The following is a 22,348-nucleotide window of genomic DNA, read 5'->3' on the forward strand; positions in this document are numbered from 1 at the left end:
TGTGATTATTATTGCAAGAGTAAAAACAATGAGATAACACTGATCTGTGATGGTTTCATTGCCACCACCCTGTATTGATTTTAGGATGAATTTTGTATCCTAAATCAGGATCTGATATTAATTTTCTTACATCACAATCCTGTCTAATCTGCTATTACATTTATTATGGTTTTTATGCACATGCACTAATGCACTCGTTATATTGTTAGCAGAATGTTGCTTTAACCCTTCGTGGGTAGTGGTAATTCATGGCCGTAGGCAGCAAAAAATTGAACAATAAAAAATGCATGGAAAATGAAAATATACCCAAATTTAACCACATAACCTTATTTAACAGTGGAAACCCAAATCTGAAGTGGTCTGAAGATAAAATAAATATTGTATCATAATTTTTTTCAATGGAAGAATGGTACACGGGGCATTCCATGATATGATCTGACAATGGTTCATTTTAAGTACACATTCTTTCTCTAAATGTCTACCCGTTAGTTCCATTTCCTGAAACGGGGTCGGGGATGAGGTGAGATGAATTTATATTATGCGTTTTTACGGCCAGATGCCCTCCCTGATGTCAACCTCATTTGAGGTGCTAATGAAGATGAAATGGATGATGGTGAATGAAATTAGGAAATTAGCTGGAAGGAAATGGCTCTGCCTAAGAATAGGAGCTGTCTCGGCACTTCCCTGGAAGTGAAAATGGGAAATCACAGAAAATCATTCTCAGAAAAGCCGACGGCAGGGATCGAACTTGCACGTTTCTTGAACAGAGAGCCGTAGCGCTGTTACTCCGCTCAGTACACATTAGTCCACTATTATAAAATATATGTACAGAAAGCTACTTTCAATGAAATTTTGGTTTCATTTTGTGTTTTTGATCATCAAAAAGTGGAAACATTATTCAGAGAATAGTCACAGACGTTGAATGCATACTCCGCACAAATAACATAAATAAGTAATCTATAGAGTGTGTTTCAGCATCAAAGTTTGACGGCAACATTAGCCCTTCATCAGTATTTTAAACAGGAATAATATTTGTAGTTCTGGGACTGTTATTACTTATGTCAGACCCATTCTGTTGCTATCAGCATAACTTGTGTGGTTGTTGCTGTCAGAAGAGCTGGAGAAAGAATTTTCGACTTCAGTGTCACATACACTAAAATCTGACAATTCTTTATCTGTATCATCCAATTTTGACACTATATCGGTATCGCTAATCTGTTTTTGCAATGCTATTTCACTGGAAAACTGCCAAGATACGTAATAATTACATGAGCAGAAAAACTGCATCATGCAACGTGTATACTATGCAACTCTTACTACCAGAAGAAAAAGTACTGCAAGATACTGAGGTGATTTCCCTCATCAGTAGAGTTGAAGAAACAGCTTCTGCTGTCTACGAGCATATTTTTGTACCTCCTTGGCTAGCAAAGCCACAAAATTCGAACAGAACATACAGTATATGCATGTTTGCACCCACCCACAAAGAGTTAAATAACATTTTCAGATTAATTTATTAATGCAATCTAGTGCAGCAATTTGGCAACCCTGTACAATCACGCTCACAGCCTAAAGCTGACAACAATGTCAGGTTTTGCTGAGTGGCGCCATTCTGTTTCAGTGCTTTGTGCGGCACAGTCCGAATTGTACTTCGTTTGCTAATGAAAAGAGATTTTTGTCTTTATAAGTGTCCTATATGCGAGGCAAGTTCTGAAGGTCACAACAGTCACAACTGCACAAAAGTATCCAACAGGGACTCAAGACAAAGACATGTGAACTTGAATCAGTGATAGACAACAAAAGTTGTTGAACTTCAACACCTGGCTGATACAAACCAAATAGGAAGCTTTTATGAAAGCTTGACAACTGTTTCTGGACCTAGGGGGAAGCTCACATGGTTTACATCAAAATAGAGGCATTGTTGATACTATATTTGTTGTCAAATAGCTACAGAAGAAAATTATAGAACAACACTGTGACCTCTACATGTGCTTTGTAGATTTAGAGAAGGCATTTGATCAAGTACCATAGACTGCGCTATGGTTGATAGAGCACAATGACTCATTGAGCCTCATGACATTCTCACATGATGGGCTGAGTATTTCACTGAGGTTTTGAAGCCAAGTATGCAAAGCAATGATCTTCCTTATAAAAAATGGCACCTCAAGATTGGAAAGATGCCACTACATGCAAATTATGCAAAGGTAAAGAAGATTTTTCTGATTGTGGGTCATACACAGGTATATCATGTTGTGTGTAGCTGTGTGTTTTTCATGTCAATGTATATATTTCAACTAGTTCCTATATTTTCTAGTAGATTGAAACAAGATCAACAAGTCTGTTCCGTGTTCCACAAACACACAGCAGTATTTTTAAACCAGAACCAAGAACTTTCTTAACGTTCCAAGCGTTTCATGTCAGTGTGTATATAATTTGTCATTAGGTTTAATTTCAACTGGTTCACATATTCTGAAGTTGATTGTAACAAGACTGACAAGCTGTTCCGTGTTCTACAAACACATGGCAGTATTTTTAACCCAGATCCAAGATCTTTCTTAAAGTGCCAAGTGTTTCATGTCATTGTGTACATAATTTGTCATTATGTTTTATGACAACCTATTGTTATGTATTTAGGCAATTGCCATTGTGTGTATAATTTTGTCATGATGTTTTATGTGAACTTATTGATATGTATGTAGGCAATCCCCATGATGACTGTTATCAGATTCCCAAGAACTGATGATGACTCCAAGGGAGTCAAAACTGAATCTTCGCTTAATAAATTTCAAATATTTGACATTGTGTTGAATGGTGGAACATCCCTCAAACTCTATTATATTATATTGGATAAGTCTTGTTGCACATCATTAGCCGATATCATTATACTCTACAAAAAAAATTCTTACCTGAGAGTCAACATGGTTTACGTCAAAATAGAGGCACTGTTGATGCTATATTTGTTGTCAAACAGCTACAGGAGAAAATTCTAGAACAACACTGTGACCTCTACATGTGCTTTGTAGATTTAGAGAAGGCATTTGATCAAGAAGCACAGACTGCGCTATAGCTGGGTCTTGAGAAAGATGGATGTCTAGGGAAGTTTGTTAGCAACATGTGCCAGTTCCATGATGGCATGAAGGGCTGAGTTCAAGACGATAGCAGCTTCACAGACCATTTTCTGGTAGCGTCAAGCAGGGATGTGTTATGGCCCTTACACTGTACATTATACTTTGCAACTGTGATGAATGATGCACTTCAAAACTACAATGATAAGATTGTTTTGAATTGTCAGGTCTGACAAAAACATCTTTGATATCTCCCACCTTAGAGCAAAGCAAAAAGTCTGCCAAGTACATGTACTCGAGATCTCTGCGCTGACGATGTATGCCTTTTGGTTGATATATATATACACAGCAATATCTTGATGAACTAGACCTTTCATGATGTAGATTTGGCTTGGTGATCGGTGTATCTAAGATGCAGTGCTGAAGCAACCTGCTAGAGGTACATAATCATCATCATCATCATCATCATCATCATCATCATATGTGAGTGACATACTGTGTTAAGCTTTTAACTGAACTTATATCAACATGTTTCAAAACTGATGAGCCCAAATGGCTCTTCTGGGTGAAACTCTGCAAATACACAAGGCCTAACCACCCAAAAGCTTGTTCCATTGCTATGATATTTATATCAGTATGCCACATCATGGTTGCAAGAACAGTCCAGATACATTCTGCTATATGTCTGTGGAAGTTTCATGCCAAGAAAACAGCTGCACGAAATAACAGAGTTAAGAAGAAATGTGTACTTCGACATCAGACTGGGAGACCATGGCAAGCCAAGGGCACACATAAGGCTTGTAGGACCTGTACAGAGCAGTTATGGCAGTCGGTGAATGGTGAATGAACAGCTTACCATTTGGAACTCCAATGGTATGGCAACAACCGACAGACCACTTACTATATACACCGATTCTTTTCTTCTATGAATGTGACGAGATTTAACAGCAGGAATGAAAGTTTGAATATCCAAGAAATAATTCATCTGCAATTTTACCCATTCCCCATGGCCCTGATGTACCAACACTGCAGTGTCCTGTACACTTACATGATTGTTCTTCTTCTGAATCTGATGTGGAAATGGCCCGCGCTTCCTCTGACTGTGACTTCTCGCCAGAAGGCATTGAAAATCGACCAAACCTTTTCAAGCAAAGCAAAGATCCTGGACTTAAAAAGAACTCTGGGCAGCAGTGGTGATGGTGGTGATTATTTTTTTAAGAGGAAGTACAACTAGGCAATCATCCTCTTTATAACACTAATCAGAGAGAAAAAATGGAAGGGATCCGACACTTTGAAAATTGAACGTATCAGCCAAAGGAAGATAAGGGCCATGAAGGGCATGAAAATGAAAGACTCCCTAGGCCTCAAGTGCTCTAATACCATCGGGGTCGGGAAAGAACAAGAGTTGACCAAGATAGATCGGATAGGACAGGCAAAAGTAAGGAGCCTGGCACAAGTGGAAGCATTGCCATGACTCAGCAGAGGGCCCCGTGGTCGCAAACCCACACTCCCAAGTTGAGAGTCCCTGCGGCCCCTTTTAGTCGCCTCATATGACAGGCAGGGGATACCGTGGGTGTTATTCTGCCACCCCCACCCACAGGGGAACATATTGGCACCAGATACAACGTACTATTAATACAGATATTGTGAAGAATTTGCAATGGTGTCTCTCACTGACAGATGTTTGTTTACAATTAGAAATAGGAAAGGACTTCCACCTATCAATACTTATTTATTGCACTTATTATGCTACAGTACCAGTTTTGACCCCCTACATAGGGTCATCTTCACCTTAATAATACATTCACATATAGACCATTGAACACACAACACACAACAAGTACATTGAACAAGGCTTCACTATCTATATTGATCTGAGACAACTTTAATTTAAATTCAACCTCATTCCACCACTCAAGGTGTACCAGCTAAAAACAAATATCAGACAGTCTTGCCAACCATGCATTATACTGGGCCTTGACTTATATCTCCATTGATATTAACAGAAGTAAAATACATGGAAATGAATGGCAGAATGTGGACAATGGAAGGAACCCTATGAGGTTGCAGATCGAAGAACGTTTGTGGCTGAAACTTCAACCAAAGAATAATTTCGTTAATACCTACTTATAGTAAATACTTATTTATTACAAAAACATTAAAGATAAAGAAATAAGGGATACTACTGGTAACATTAACACAAAACAGAAAAACAAACCCTGATGTAATTAAGTTGCAGTCTTACAATATTGCCAGTACGTACTAATTTTCATGTAAAATACTTTTAAAGTGAAGAGACCACCTTCACCAAAGAAATAAAATACAGGTCATAGGAAAACATGTTAAAATGAATCAGAATCACTGAGGTCAAGCATATGGAAAAATTAATTTAAGTTACAAAACTGTTAAAAAAGGCTTGCCTCATGGCAATGTGAAGATGGATGTAAGACCTCTTTACACCATCGTCGTTGTTTACTGCCATCTGTTGAGTTTTTTATTACTACATGTGCCGGTAATGCTCACCATTTAATATATTAAATTCTGCTTGTTGCTATCCTGGTCAACATTTCACAACATTTTGCGGCACATTTTACACTGGTATCCCTACAAACTTCATACTGTTCACAAATTGTAACCGCAAGATGTTGCACAACGCCGTGACTTTGCCCTTTGGTTTCTAGCGTGTGTGAAAGTGGACAGCATGTGGCCGGGGAATATTCTGTGGACTGACAAGGCGCATTTCACTCTGGAGGGTGCACTGAATGCACATAACTGTCGCCTATGGGGTTCGACTCCTCCAAACGTTGTGCAGGAACAACCTTTGCATTCAGCTTGCGTGACTGGTTGGTGTGGTTTAACAAGCTCCTTTATTCTTGGCCCATTTTTCTTTGAGGAGATGACCACTCATAGGTCTCTTAGGTGTACAGTGACATCTGCACGTTGCGCAACACGTGATTCCATCTTTGCAGGAACGCAACAGTGACCACACTGTTATTTTTCATGCAAGATGGGGCAACACCACACATCGCTCGCCAGGCAAAAGAATTGCTTCAAGAAACCTTCAGTAATGACCGCATTATCACTAGGCATTTTCCAGATGCGTGGCCTTTGAGTTCTCCTAACCTAACTTCATGTGACTTCTGGTTGTGGGGATATTTGAAAGATCGTGTCTAACAGGTACATGTCCATTATCTGCCTGATCTAAAGGCTAGCATACGACGACATGTCACTCTGATTTCACCCGATATGCTGCGAGCAACTGTCGACCTGAGTTCGGAGGCCATAAATGCTAATAAACCTCCCAGAAACACCGTTATCATGTGTTTGATCTTTCCTGCCTTTTTTCTATGACCCCTACCATTGCTTACAGTGCTGTGCCATATTTTTGCCTGGTGGCAAAACTTGGAACTAATAATTTTTGAGGCATAATTCGCCAGCGCATTGCTTACTTATCATATCTAAAAAATTTCAGACTCCTACGATCATTACAGCCTGTGCTGTACCGCACTGAATACATAACTTTAATTGTGGACATCCAGTATATTAGGACTTCTGTACTGCTAGAAAGGATAACCATACTAATACAGAAGTTATATGGCAACTGATAAAACTGGTATCAATTTCTTCCACTTAATCGCAACAGAAAAGGTATTCAAATTTTTGCTTCACTGCCTTTGATTTGACAACAAGGACACCAAAGAGATTGGGAACCAAACTGATAATTTAGCTGCAAACTGAGATATTTTTCTGTGTTTGTCACAAACTACCAGAAATGTTATTGCATCACAGAGTACTGCACAGCTGATGAGAAATTAAAGGGCTATAGGGATAAGAGGTATTTCAAACAGTTTATTTCTAGCTAACTCAGTAAATATGGCATAAAAATATTTGCACTAGTAGATGCAAGAATATGCTATGTTACACTTCTAATCTTGAAGTGTAGGTTGTTAAACATGTAGCATTTGTTCGGCCTATGTGTACACATAATAATAATAATAATAATAATAATAATAATAATAATAATAATAATAATAATAATAATAATAATAATAAATGTTGACATAGAATGTGAATCAAGGAATAGTTGTAGATAATAAAAATAATAAAGTAATAAAATAATATAATAAAATATGAATAAAGGAATACCGGTAGTAAATAATATAGACACTTAATAATATGAATAAGGAAATAGCAAAATGACGCAGTGGCAGTGAATTCACATCACAACATGGAAACATGACAAGCATCCTTCGATACACAGTATTAAATCAAATGCAGGGAACACTTACAGGTCTAAAAATGACAACTAAGAGGAGAGTGGAAGGTGCTTTGAAGCCCTATGAGGTCCATGGAAACGTATAACGTTATGGGGGAAAAAAGACTTACAAGAAACACCCTCTAGCTGAACTATATTAAAAATAAGAAACAAAAAATTACAAGAAACAAAGTTAAATCACAAAGCAGCTGATACTTAACGCTTTTGACAAACTGATACAATTATGAATCCAAAAACACAAATGAATGGATTGTTGATTAAAAAAACAGGTGAAAGACTTGAAATTACCATCAGCGGGAATCTAGGGCAATCTCAGACATGTTAAATTAAAACTTGGAAAATGACATTAAACAAGGAAATACCAGAAAACCAAATTAATTAAATTAAACGAAACCAGAAAACATTGAGAATAACATTGAAATAACACTTACCAAATTAAACCGGGGTTCCCAAGGGGAGGCCCCAAGCGCACGCGCTCGCTAGGGCGGTCGGATGTAAACAACGCCGAGCACATGCATCATTATTCCAAAGCCGGCAGAAAGTCCGGAAATGGCCCGATCACAACCGACCAACGGGAAAAAATTTCCATTAGATTCCCTATATTTTTGCCAATAGGAAATCTCGTTATTCTAGCGAATGAAATTGCATGACCATATATGGTCATATTAACTCATTGCGGACCGTGGACGGCGTAAGACGTTCAAGCTTGCTCTTATGCTGCGGGCCGTGGATGGCGTTAGATGTTTAATGTTCCGCGCGAAGCAATGCTGTTTATATTCGTCATCTATGCATTCTTACACCTTAGTCAGCGTTACTGGTTGTAGCAGGAAGTTGGTTGACCTTGTTGAGATAACCCTCGCGTTGAGTGGGCTCATGTTTATCTCAGCAGTTTTAGCTGGAAAATCTCAGAACTTCCTCGTGCGTCAAGTTGGTACTTGAGATTCCAATGCAGTGCGTGACGTTCTTACCGAGTGTAGTATAATGGCTTATGATACAAAGTTTTATATGGAAGATTAATTATTAGATATTGTTCACAATGATTATTCTGGTGATGAACTTATTCCTGAAATAGACTCAGATAGTGAAAGTGAGAGTGACGAAGAAATACCGATTCCCGAATCTGATATGCTTATAGAGAAAAGTGAAGTGCCTGATACATATCATCCTAGTTATTGTCCACCCGTTCCACCATTTACAGAGAATTCAGGTATAAAAGTTCAAATAAGCAGGATATTTTGAGGTACGTGAGTATTTTCATGAATGATGAATTTTATCAGTATGTGTGTGAACAGACCAATCTATACACGAGTCAAGTGATAAGTGCGGCGTCCCGGCCTTTCCCAAAGAATTCGATCATCCAATCGTGGATACCGATTAGTCCAAAATCCTGATATAAAAATGTACTGGACCGAAGACCCTGTTATTCACACTCCGATATTTTTCTAAAACAATGTTCCGAATACGCTTCCTTCATATTCTTTCATTTCTTCTATTTGGTGACGGTAATCATTATGCCGAAAATACAGATAGGCTGTATAAAATTAGACGTATTCTGAAACCTGTCACACCAGATATCACACCTTAAATATTCACAAGTAGTAAGCACAAAGTATCATTTTTCTAACATTTATAGTTTAGGAGTAATTGTAAATTGTATTAAGTGATGCACGTCTAGAGGGCCGGGCATGAAAATGGCCGGTCCAGGCATTCAAGTGTCCCGCTCAGAAGCAGGTCCTGAACGTGTTAAGATAATTAGCAACTTCTCGAGATTTCCTATTGCGACACCTATTTCAACACCCATAATCGCACATGCGGTACAGGATGTTGCGCAACTAAAGCACCTTTACATTTTCATCCGATTACCATTTTGACCTACAAAATTAATTTTCAAATAATTCTTCAAGAAATTCTTCCCAAGTGTCTTTCCCTCATGGTTGCTGACATTAAATTATCAATTACGTAAAATTTACATACAAAAAATTACTTTACAACAATTCTTGTATCTTGCAATGTTCATTCACAGTTTCATATTATCTTGATGTTTCCCTAAAAAAAAATTATTACAATTTTACAAATATTCCAGCAGAGTCCAGAGTTACAACCAAAAATGAAATCCATCAGACATGTTAGATTAAAATCTTTAAAATTATATTTCCCATAGTTGTAGTTCTCTATTTCACCACATATTACAAAACAGTCCCCTGGTCCCTTTGATGTTGCTAATAAGTCAACAGAAACACTTCACCTATGAAATTTCCAGTACAGGGAGAAAAGTAACAACTGACAATTGGTTCAGAGCTTATAGCTTGCTAATGACCTGTTGAGAAATAACCTCACACTAGTTGGAACAACAAGAAAGAAGAAGAGACAAATATCTAGTTGTTTCTTAGAAACAAATTCACAAGAGCCTCATTCCAATAAATTTGATTTGCAAAAATAAAAATCTTGTTTCCTACTTCCACAAAGGGAAGGAGTATATTGTTGTTTCTACAACATATCATGATGACAAAGTTGATACAACAACAGATGAAGAAACCTAAAATAACGATGCTGTACAATTCTACAAACATAAACATTTATAAACATACAGCACATGACATGGAAAGGAAAACGAATAGATGGCCGCTTGTTGTATTTTACAGCATGATGAACATATCAGGAATAAATGCTCACATTACTGATAGTAGCAACAATGAGGCTGGTATGAAGATGCAGTGCCAATTCTTGAAAGTTTTGTTACAAGAATTCACTGAGTAATATCTCATGTACATGTTCACAGTGCTTATCCTTACCAAAGAAATTCAGGTGTGATATTAAATGTCTTTTGCCAGATCTCCCCAAGAGGTGGACATTAACCAGCAAACTTGAATTCAAAGAGGAAAAGATGTTAAAAATTCAGTTAATTGAAATACAAGTAGTCACGGTATAAATGCTGAATGTGTAAGAACTACGTCTTCTTGCAATATACCGAGCAAATCTTTTACAACTACTGACCAATTGTGAACATTATCTTGTGTATCTCGTCTTATCTGTGCTTGTACATCTGTGCATAGGCAACTATGAAACATTATTTTCACTTTTTTCCTGTATATTGCTTCATATGATTTTGTTTGCATTCACTTAATTCTGAATTAAAAGTTGCATTTTTGTTAACCTTCACAGTCTATATTCCTTACATTATTGGGATGTACAGATTAAATTTAAAGGGAAATAAAATGTTCACAGTGAGTGTTAAATCAATAACGATATTGAAGCACCTGAAACAGTGAATAAGTAGTGGAATAATGAAATAAATGGTACTCAAGGAGGTGAACAGAAAAAGGAATGTTATCTGTCAGATGGACAGTTTGTAATGTAAATTTCAGGGTTTTAAAATATTTTATTAAGAAGGAAACTATTATTTTTCAGTGTCGACTCAGTTAATAAACCTTAAAGTTTTCCAGCCAGTCAAAACACAAATTATAATACTTAGAAACACTGTAACATACCTGTAAAAGAAAAAAACTACTTAATGAACAATGAATGGCATGTTTTCATTCCACAAGAATATCCTCAGATTCTATCAATCACTTTTAACCATGCACACACATATATATACAGAGGGATCACCCTTATTGCCCATGTAGCAAAGATATTTGAGAGAGTATTGGAAGGAAGACTGAGTAGGAAGCTAGAAGGATAAATGGAAGAAGAACAGTATGGTTTTAGGAAAGACAGATCAACGTTTGACCTGATCTTTACATTAAGAGAAAAGATGGGAGCTTGGGAAAGACATAGTGATGACATTTATTGATATGGAGAAAGCTTATGACAGTGAGCCCAGATAGTTGGTATGGGACACATTAAGGAAAAAAACAAGTTAACAGAGTGGAAGTGCAAATGATTAAAGCTATGTACAAAACTTGTGTTAGTAGTGTGAAGACTAGTATAGGAAAAACAAAATGGTTTAAAGTTGAAACTGATCTCCGACAGGGAAGTGTACTATCCCCTATACTATTCATCATAGTCATGGATGAAATTCATAAGAACATTAAACAGAGATTGGGAAGACAGGCAACAAAAGCCACGTTGTTTGCAGATGATATAGTGATACGGGGTGAGGATGAAACAGAAGTGCAAAAACAAGTAGATGTACGGAATCAAGAGATAGAAAAATTTGGGGTGAAAGTAAGCACAGAGAAAAGTAAAACAACAGTGATGACAAGGGGAAGGAAAGAAGGAAGAGGAAAGATAAAACTGAATGGTAAAATTCTGGAAGTGGTTAATAGTTTCAAGTACTTGGGAAGTGTGATCACAGAAGATGGAAAGATAACGGAGGAAATTGGGCAAAGAATACAACAAGTAAACAGCTTCTACCAGAGTGTAAGGGGTATTTTGTGAAACTGAGATGTCCAGTAGAAATGTAAGAAAGTATTATATTCAACCTATTATGAACCCATACTAACCTATGCAGCTGGATCGCGGACTACAACAAAAGGAGAGGAGAGTAGAATACAGGCAGCGGAGATGAAATTCCTACGAGGTATCGAGGGCAAGATCAGAAAGGATACAATTAGAAATGAAGAGATAAGGAAAAGGACAGGAATCTTGAAACTTCAAGACAGGATAGAAACAACAAAGCTAAAGTGGTATGGGCATATGATGAGAATGGGAGAAGGGAGAGTGCCAAAATCAGTTTTTTCAGAAAAGTTAACAGGAAAGAGACTACGAGTAAGACCCCAAAAGAGGTGGACAGATTCAGTGTGGGAGTGCATAGAGAAGAGGGGAGGAAAACCAGAAGATGTACTTAAAAAAGGAGAAGAGTGGTGGAGAGACAGGCAGCAGTGGAGGTCCTTGATTCACAACCCAGCCCGGGAAGCTGGAAACAGGAAATGAAGATGATGATATACATATATACTCCTCCTGCAGTATTTGCTGGGTGGATTGAGTAGCTCAGTAGGTGCTGTTGCCGGTCCCAAGCGCTGAAAAAAGAGGAGGGTTGGCTTAAAGCCGTAACCTGCCAACTTTCCCAATTTTGGCGGGAGACTCCTGATTTTCAACAGTTTTTCATGCCTCGCGATTATTCTATTATTTCTCCTGATTTTAGCTTATTTTTTGGTGAACTTCAAACATTTGAATATTGATTTTTCACGACCGCATTGTAATCGAAACCGACTTTCAACCTATTAGGTCGTGTTACGTACATTTAGTACTTGTGGAAGAGATGTTAAGTACAGAACAAAAATGGCCAACCAGACACCAGTGGGATCCGAATCCACAACCTCCCCACTGGTGTCTGGTTGGCCATTTTTGTTCTGTACTTAACATCTCTTCCACACGTACTAAATGTACGTAACATGACCTAATAGGTTGAAAGTCGGTTTCGATTCAAACATTTGCTTTCAGATCTTGCCATTTCAGCATTGTACGCTAGTGGCTGGCAGTCCTTCGCTCATTGGCTGCTTTCAAATGAAATATCGACGTTTATTAATAAGAGAAATGCGTGCAAATGTGCGATGTTTATTGAAACACGTATATCGCGACGTGTATATCGATTGTAAATTTCTCGTTCTCGCGTGCTATATTCATGTTTGTTCACATCAGTGTAGACGGTTCTGGAGACTAGTTGCTAAATTTGGAGTCTATTTTAGTAATTTAATGACAGAATTTCAAAGATAGCGACTAGTGACTTTATTTGGAGACAATTCTGGCAAATTTTAATTTATTACTTGTAAAAAAATAGTATTGCGCTTCGCATAATCGCACGGGCACGTGATGTGGTATATTAATCTATGTATTTGCTATGTAATGGCATCTAAGTGCATGACTGATTCACACATGTGGACCATGAGTTCATACTATTTTCAGAAGGCTTATCAGAGATCGATCATCTCACTCACATACTTCCGGTGAGGGAATAGAGACATGTAGTTTTTAGCCTCATATAGCAAGTCGGGTTTTGAGACAATAAATGTTATAATATACCACAGTACTCCTGTATTGTACAAGACATGTAGAATAAGCAGTTTTGACTAATTTTATCTCCTGATTTTTCCTGATTTTCATATTAAAATCTCCTGATTTTTGGTTTTGTAAAGTTGGCAGGTATGTGTAAAATTACAGCCCGAAAATAAACATCTTGAAGCAATAAAGTGCACAACGGTTCCACATGTTAGTGGTGGTACCCCAACAGTGTCTGTTTCACATGTTAGTGGCGGCTGAATAAATATCCTCTGTGGTTAACAACCATAGTTGTAAATCTGAGCTTGCTTCACTTAAAGTTGAAAACCTTTGATAGTCAGATATGGAAAAGTCTTTTACGAAAAGAATTCCATCGCCCAAGCCATTAAGGATGGAGAAGACTACATCGGATTCGGTGGGTAGTCGCCTAAAAGACAAGAATGAATTTAAACACTAAAAAATACATACATATAACCAAACATAAGCATATTAACTATATTATGATGCACAATATAAACTCCTTACTGAAATCCAGAAAGCTCAAGAACTTCACAGAAGAATTAGAGGCAAAATATTCTTGTGCTAGGGTTCGAAGAAATGAGAAATTTAACAGAAGATCCATTTGAATCTCAAGGTTATAGAGCGTACAATGGGAAGCCAGGCCAAAGGGTCATGAAACATTGGCCCCAATCTGGTACAGGATTTATAGTAAATTTGAAAATAATAGATTCTGTAATTGATTTCAAAGCCATCTCACAGAGAATTGCAATTCTAACTTTACAAACCACCAACAAACTTTACACCATCATAAATGCTCATGTCCCTATCAATGAAAAACTTTCCTAACAAAAACTCTACAAAAAGTCGATAATTTCTGGGATCTCCTTGATCAGACAATGAATAAACTAAATATGAATAACATCGAAATCCTTATAGGGGACTTTAATGCTCAAATGGGTAAGGAAAAGAAGTACCAAGATGTAGTAGGAAAGTGGACTCATAAATATACTAACAGAAATGGCTAAAGAAGCATAGAAATTTGCAGAACCCATGGACTAATCTCCAAATCTACATATTTTAAAAGAACACCACACAAACTTAAAACTTGGAAACATCCTGATCGGACAAAAGAAGAATGGCAGCTAGACCACGTATGTATGGACAAATTCTTTCACAAGGAAATCCACAATGTCAAAGTTCTAAGGGGAACGGACATTGGTTCAGATCATTACTTAATTAAAATCAAGATTAAATTTACACCATTCAGAAGAAAAAGACAAAATAGAGTTAGAAAGGAAAGGGCATACAACCCTCATCAGTTAATCCAGAATGCCCAGTATCGGTAAAGAACAGGAACTACAAGACTAACAGATAATTTAGATGACCTAATACCAATACTTAAACAGAATGCAGAAGATCTAGCTCCATTAAATCCGAGGAAAAGACATGCCTGGTGGACCTCTGATTGTGATAGAATGCATGAAGAAAGACATCAAGCTTGGTTGAAATTCCAAGCCCACAAAACAGAAGATAACGCCATGAACCTCAAGAATATCAGTAGAGAATGCACCCAAACAATTAGAAGAATTAAGAGAAAATATCAAAAACATTTAATAAACTCTGTTGAGGAAAATTATTACAAAACCAATTCTAGAGATCATTATAAAGCCTTTGGTAAACAACTGCAAAAATATAACCCCCCCAAATTATTGCTGAAAAATAGAGATGGAAAAATAACGCATAACAATAAGGAAAACACAGAAATCATGGCAGAAGCATTTAACAGGCTCTTGAACAGTGATGAATCTGAAAAGCCCTTATTAATTGATACATACACCCTGATAAAAACTAAACCAGAAAATATAAACCCACCTACAACAAAAGAAGTTGAAACAGTGCTTAAGGTAATGAAGTACTACAAAGCATGTGGAGAAGACCAGGTTTTTGCAGAGATGTGGAAATATGCTGGTAGTGCAACTCACCAGGGAACGTCGGCAATGGTTAAGTCTTATGACAAACGTAAGAAATGTATTTCTTTTCCACCTATTCAATATAACTCAATATGTTAAAGTTAGAGTTAAATCCTCATTAAAATAAGAATTGGTACATGTTTCGCCCTTTCCTATGGAGTATCATCAGCCATATCATTACCTCAAACTATATCAGGTACCTGGTTAAAATTGATCTAAAATCTACTACAAAATTGAGTCATTAAAAAACTTCCAAACCATATCAGGTACCTGGTTAAAACTGATCTAAAATCTACTACAAAATTGAATACATTAAAGAAACTTCACATAAACAAAGCCATCATTATATGAGTGATTTAATTTAGGTACAAGTGAGAATTACAATATTGATGGCCTTGAGCCATGGTCAATGTTGAATATGAATGAAAGTTTTAAAATATTATTACAAAATGATGAAAGTGAGTATAGAACAATACAAATGTCTATATACAAACTAATAAGGAAATGCATTCCGACACTGTGCCGTTTTTCGTAACACTGGACCTGGGCATGTGTACTTGATTTAGTCCTATTCAAAAGAAGTGAATAAGTTCTATCTTTCCTTTTCTTTTTTTTTTTTTAAGTTTGTAACTAGCCCAGAATGATGTTATATTTATGTCGTTGTTCTACTTGAGCACCTATGTTGAACAATTTATTAGAGAACAACTTAATGAGGTTGTTGAAATGTCATTAGACCATCTTCTTCCGTACAAATGATTATATAAAAACTAATGGGAAATGCATTCCAACACTGTGTCATTTTTTGTAATATTGGACCTTGGCATGTACACTTGGTATAGCCATATTCAAAAGATATCGAATAAGTTCTAATTTTTTAATTTTGTAACTAGCCCAGAAAGACGTTATATTTATGCCATAGTTCTACTTGAGCACCTATGTTGAACAATTTACTACAGAACCACTTAATGAGGCTGTTGAAATGTCATTAGACCGTCTTCTTCCATTGAGCAATATTCTGTGTTGATAGTGTGCCTAGCACAGAAAGATGTTGTTTTCATGTTGTAATTCCACTCGAGAACCTATGTCGAATAGTTAATTACCAACTTACTGAGGACTGCTGAAGTGTCATTGATTATCTTCTTCTGTTGAACAATATTCTATGTTGATGGTGTGCTTCTGTTGTTAAAGCGTTCAGATGTTAGTTTACTAGTTGAAAGGGGCTGTCAAACTGTGGTATAAGTTATTAATGTTAATCTGTCCAATGTATACAGGCTCTTTAATATTGTTGGACTGTTGTCTTGTTGTGTGAGAGGTTTTTGAAGTACTGTAGTAGTGTGACGAGAAGCAAGTCAAGAGCGAGGCTCAGTTGTGAACCAGCTATAGGGAGTTTCACCAAATTTGATGGTAAGCTTTTATGTCATGCATTCATGACAGAAACTCAGTTCTTAAAATTCCGAGCGTTTTATACCCATTCATTTTTATACTTCTTTCTTTCCAGACCTTGTCTTAAAAAAAAAGAGGAATATTCTTAAGAATTAAGCCATCAATATGGTCATGCAGCACAGATCTTTGCCATATGACAGGCTATCTCAGAAGCTTCAGATTCCTTCTACCAGTTACCGGTATAGCTTATTTTTTGAAAGAAATTTTCCATATGAGCTAAAGCTTTTAAATATTCCAATGTGGTTTTTGTCCAATTCCTATTCCGAGGCCAGAATATCAATCTCTGTCACTCAGCACACTGAAACTACCAGCTACCAACACTGCATGTAATATTTTCAAGAAAGGTCATTCAAAATTTAACATTGAAGAATGTTTTGTAAAAACTGTTGAACTATTTTTATTGTAAATAGTGTGTATATTTGTCTTTATTTATTCTCAACAGTTCATAAAGGGCATGGGTTCTTCTGTTTTTAAATTACTAGACAGCAACAATGAGCATTCTATTCTGTTACGAGACGTTATGGCTGGCATGTCATGTTTAAGAAATGTTTCAAATTTTAACACTGACATTTTTTTGCAAGAAGTGAGGACTATTTTGTGTAAATAATGTGTACATTTTATCTTTAGTGTATTCTCAAATAGTTCGTAAAGGCCATGAGTTCTTCAATTTTTTCAATCACTAGACAGCAACAATGAACTTTGTAATCTACTATTATGGCTGATGGAGTCTCAAATGAGACAAAACATGTTCCAGGATATGTTTAATATGTTTTTATATTAAATATTTTTCCCTCATAAAGTGAGGTGTATTGATTGGATGGACCATTTGAACCCAACATTTTTTCTCATTTAAACTGTACCAATATGGATCTATAAGTTCATAAATTGTACTAATATTTTTAAACCAAATGATTACCCTTATTTTTGGCTTATGGATAATGTTACTAGAGACTACTATGCTAAAAGTGGAGTGAAACAGAATCAGAACAATGTCTGACATTATATGCGGATATATCCAGATAATTAGCAATTTTTGACAAAAGTGCTGGTTTGGAAACTATATGTTTTTTAATTTATAAAATTATATATTTTATTAAATTATACATTTGTTTATAAACATTTATAATTTCCAATAATGGACCAATTATATTGGAATTACTGCACTATAGTGTTATCGATTACAGCTGTCATATTTTGGACATATTATGAGACACTCTGATTCAATGGAAAAGACTATTATGCTTGGGAAGGTGGACAGGTTTTGTAAATGAGGGCAGGCAGCATTGAGATGGAGACACTCCATCAAATCCTATATGAACATGACACTGAAGGATGTGAAGTATATGGTTGAGAATAAAAACATCTGGAGATTGTCCATCCATACAGTTGCCAGGAGTCGACCTCGACTCGATGGCACCTTAAATTCCTACTTAAATTTTCACAAATGCCACTGTACTCCACTTGTTCCTGAAAAGTTATGAATAACTGTAAAATTCTAGTCATGTATCCAGTTCCAATCAACATACTGCTCACCCTCTTCACTAACATCACTTTCATTATCGGATAAATTCTGTGGTAATACCTACATGCACAGAGTTACAAGGAACTTCTCTCTCAGTATCACTGCTGAATATAGAATCTGAAACGTCTAGCAAACTTTGAATTTAGTTATTACTGAGCTTTTCCCACTCACATCTTTCTTCAAAGAAACATTGGTCACAAGTAACAAGTAACTATTCTCATTTTGGTTCCGTATTGAAGTTGACGTATGTCTTAAGTATTATTACAATATTCTAAGTCCACCTGTTCAATACAATACAATATGATCCACTATTTCATATGGTCAAATATTTTTTATACATAATACATAAAAGTTAAAGGTACATGTTTCACCCTCCTTACAGGCATCATCAGCCTATATCAATCTTAAAAATAATACATATACTTATAAATTATAGGTTAAAATGTTGAAAAATGATTTCGTAAAACATTATACAATAACATCTAAAACAACGATAATGCACCAAAGTATGTTAAAAGAGAGTGAATTAACAGTTTTGAAGATTAAAACGTGATTAAACATGAAATTTTGAGAGTTTAAAACTAAAATGGATCCATATTTTTATAGTTTTAGTTTTAAACTCTCAAAATTTCATGTTTAATCACGTTTTAATCTTCAAAACTGTTAATTCACTCTCTTTTAACATACTTAGGTGCATTATCGTTGTTTTAGATGTTATTGTATAATGTTTTACGAAATCATTTTTCAACATTTTAACCTATAATTTATAAGTATATGTATTATTTTTAAGATTGATATAGGCTGATGATGCCCGTAAGGAGGGTGAAACATGTACCTTTAACTTTTATGTATTATGTATAAAAAAATATTTGACCATATGAAATAGTGGATCATATTGTATTATTGAACAGGTGGACTTAGAATATTGTAATAATACTTGAGACAAACATTGGTCAACCGATTTATAATTATATCAATTCACTTTGGAAAATAAGCAACTGAGAGAGCAAGAATGCCAGAAAACAAACAATCAAGAGTATAAGAATACATTTGAGGTATCTAGATTAGAGTTTCAACAGCAAATACTTTCACCTACAGCCAACAGGCTTCAGATACATTATTTTATGAGACCATACAGCATGGTGGACCAGTACGCTTAGGGATATTTAGCCTGAAAGATAATGTAAGGCTGTTTATGAGAGCATTTGAGTTGATACAGACCGTGAAAGCATCAATCTGAAAAATGTTCTAATTGCAGATTGTTACGCCTCATGGAACATGGGCTGATTGCACGAGAACGGCACCGCTGGTTTCCTCTGAATCCACTGTGTCAGTCCACAGACTCAACAGCTGGATCACTCTTCATTAGCATTGCAGTGGAGGATATCTCCCCTGCTTTATGCATGTTGGGTTATGCAGTTGTCATAGCCTTGATACTGCTCCCCATCGAGCTGGGGATGCACTACTGGTAAGCCTCATTTCCTCTTGTCACTATCACCACTCTCCTCTGTTTGAAACCACTTTCCTCCCCATCACCATGTCCATGGTTCTTGAACAAGGTTTCTACTCTCTCTGTTGGTGTAAATCGTGTAAGCTTTAATATCATGATCTTCACCGAATGGGCCACCTAGACCATGCAGAATCAACATTTTTTTGGCCTTCTTTTTTGCCCATTAGTTCTTCATTATTAAGGACTGTGAAAGTTTCCATTCCTCCTTCCACTTCCTTTTTGCCTTCCTCAAATATCTGTGTTTGGACTATAATTCTGATTTCATTCTGATCTAGTAGATTTGGTGAGCCTAGTTCAATAAGGTCTTTCTCCATTAGCTTATACCACTTTGGTCTAGTGGCCTTGTTTTCCAGAAATTTGTAAATTTTGTGGGAAAGTCTGGCAAAACATAAAACAATAAGTTAAACTGTCCTAACGTTGTTATTATTATTATCGGTTGCATATTATCATTTAGATTCCCGTTTAACATCTTTCTCAACGCTCATTTAATTAAGGCGGTCCAACCTTTTATCTGCAATATTTATTATTATCATCACGCCATCATGATTGTCATCACTCGTCATTACAATGATTACAATATCCGATCATTTATGTGGAATCTGAACTCTCATTATCCTTAGATCCGTAGTATCTCGACGAATAGCGGTGCAGTCTATTTATTTCGTACATGCTGTCACGGGTTCGAATTCTACCCGCTACGTAACTCAGTATTTCTCTGTGACACTGCCCGTACATTTTACACTCATTTCAATATCCTAAGTGTCTCTCGTACGGAATTTATATCCCTTTCTATCTCAATATTCCTTGATTCATTTATTTCTCACAGAATTATCAACTGACTTATTTATTCACTTCTGACATCATACGACCTTTTATTATCTGACTGCAGATCCTTTAACATTTTTCTATCTCATTTTGATCTACGCCTTAATTCATTCTCCACAAATAATCGTAACATTTTGAAATTATATTTACCAAAATTTGACAATCATGGTTTCGTAACATTAGTCCTACGTGTTCCGGCTACTGAATTGCAAATTTAAGACACGACATTTATTCGTAAAAAAAAAATATTGGACCGTAATTTAAACCACACGTTCATTAACATGTACGGATTATTAGCACCGATATACATTTCAATATTATTAATTTATCAAATTAAATTACCACACACTTTAATTCCGAATTAAAAACGACCTCCCGTCATTAAATTATTTCCGACAAACTCAACACCTTATCACTTAAATTTTATTATTACGCACGGCTCACTAAAATTTCCAATATCTCATGAATTATTATTATTATTATTAATATCGCTTCTCACAAATTTAACAACTTAACTTTGGCATGACAATGCTGGACTTTCCTTCAATGTCATTACATAACTCGTCAAACTGACAAACAGAAAAGCACATATCGGGTCTATTTGACTATGATAACAAAATCAAATGTAAAAAAAGATATATTCTTGACTACAAAGAAAATATGAATGCATGCATGACTTAACGTACTACCCTATATCTACAAATTTACACCTACACCAAACTGAATACATAAAAAGACCCGATTATTTACATTGTTATTATTTAATACTGTCCGTGCTACAAATTTAGGATGGGGTCGTTAAGCGACTCATCTTGTTACAGAAGGTAACCAAGTCTAACCAAATTATTCCCATTTTTCCAATCACGCTAACATTTCCCAAATATTATCTACATTTTAGTACTCATCTTAGTTATCGGTAATCCATTGCAGCTTGGCAGATGAGAGGCTCCTTTTGGCCCCTCTCAGCCGTATTACTCCTCCATTCTTGATGGCGTAGTTCCACAAATGATTTCCTGGCACATTACCATTTTTACACTAATACCTTAATTATCACAATACTTCACCATTGACAATGTTAACACTGAAAACTTTACTTTTATAAAACAAATTAATACCCTAGACCCAAAAATTTAATATTTTACACTGTTTTAAGCTTCGTCCAATTACCGCACAATGGACATGGACACGTACGACGGTGTGTCGAATTTTACGCCCGTCGCGATTTATGTTGTCCGACGCGATACGCCTCTTTCATACAGCCCTCTTGAAGTGTTCATGATAGCGGTTCGATATTCCAAAGTACAGGCTATTATTCCCTCAAAGTACTGTTCGTCACACAGTATGTTATTTACGTACTTATTGCGGTGCAATTTATATTACTCACTCTTACAATGCAATTAATTGACTTCACTATGATATTTATAACTGGCAAACACTGTCTTAAGTTAACTACTTTCAGTTCATGTTGCTTGAGCGCGATCACATTTTATAAGTACTGGCGGATGCTCGCGCCATTAAACGTTGAGTTACTGTACGCCCGACGTATTTGAAGTCAGCTGTGAACGACGGTTCAGCTCCAGAGATTCATTTCAAGTGTGGTGGCGAGTATCCCTTGTCCCGTATATATGGACGAAGCTTTCCCTCGCGGATTCATTGACGTCATACCCATGAGGGAGGGGGTGGATTTTTAATATCGGCACTTGCACTCCAAATTAGACGTTAAAATTCATATCAGATTAATCCACTCCTCTAGCTTATTTGCTGGATTAAATATGAACTCCTGGCGATCACAGATTTAGG

The 22,348-nt window shown here is 36.3% G+C and overlaps 1 protein-coding gene across 9 annotated transcripts in view; it reads left to right on the forward strand.

The window, feature by feature from the left end:
* LOC136876380 (ionotropic receptor 75a) overlaps positions 1 to 22,348 on the forward strand; it is a 370,517-nt gene that overhangs the window by 273,648 nt on the left and 74,521 nt on the right. For all 9 annotated transcript variants that reach the window (XR_010860583.2, XR_010860582.2, XR_010860584.2 and 6 more), the window contains one exon: positions 19,472 to 19,681. Coding sequence is in view for 6 of the 9 variants with exons in the window: in XM_067150278.2 (XP_067006379.2) it covers positions 19,472 to 19,681 (210 nt within the window). In the remaining 3 variants the exon portion in view is untranslated. The remainder of the gene's footprint in view (positions 1 to 19,471; positions 19,682 to 22,348) is intronic.

Source organism: Anabrus simplex, chromosome 6, assembly GCF_040414725.1.
Source record: "Anabrus simplex isolate iqAnaSimp1 chromosome 6, ASM4041472v1, whole genome shotgun sequence".
Lineage (NCBI taxonomy): Eukaryota > Metazoa > Arthropoda > Insecta > Orthoptera > Tettigoniidae > Anabrus > Anabrus simplex.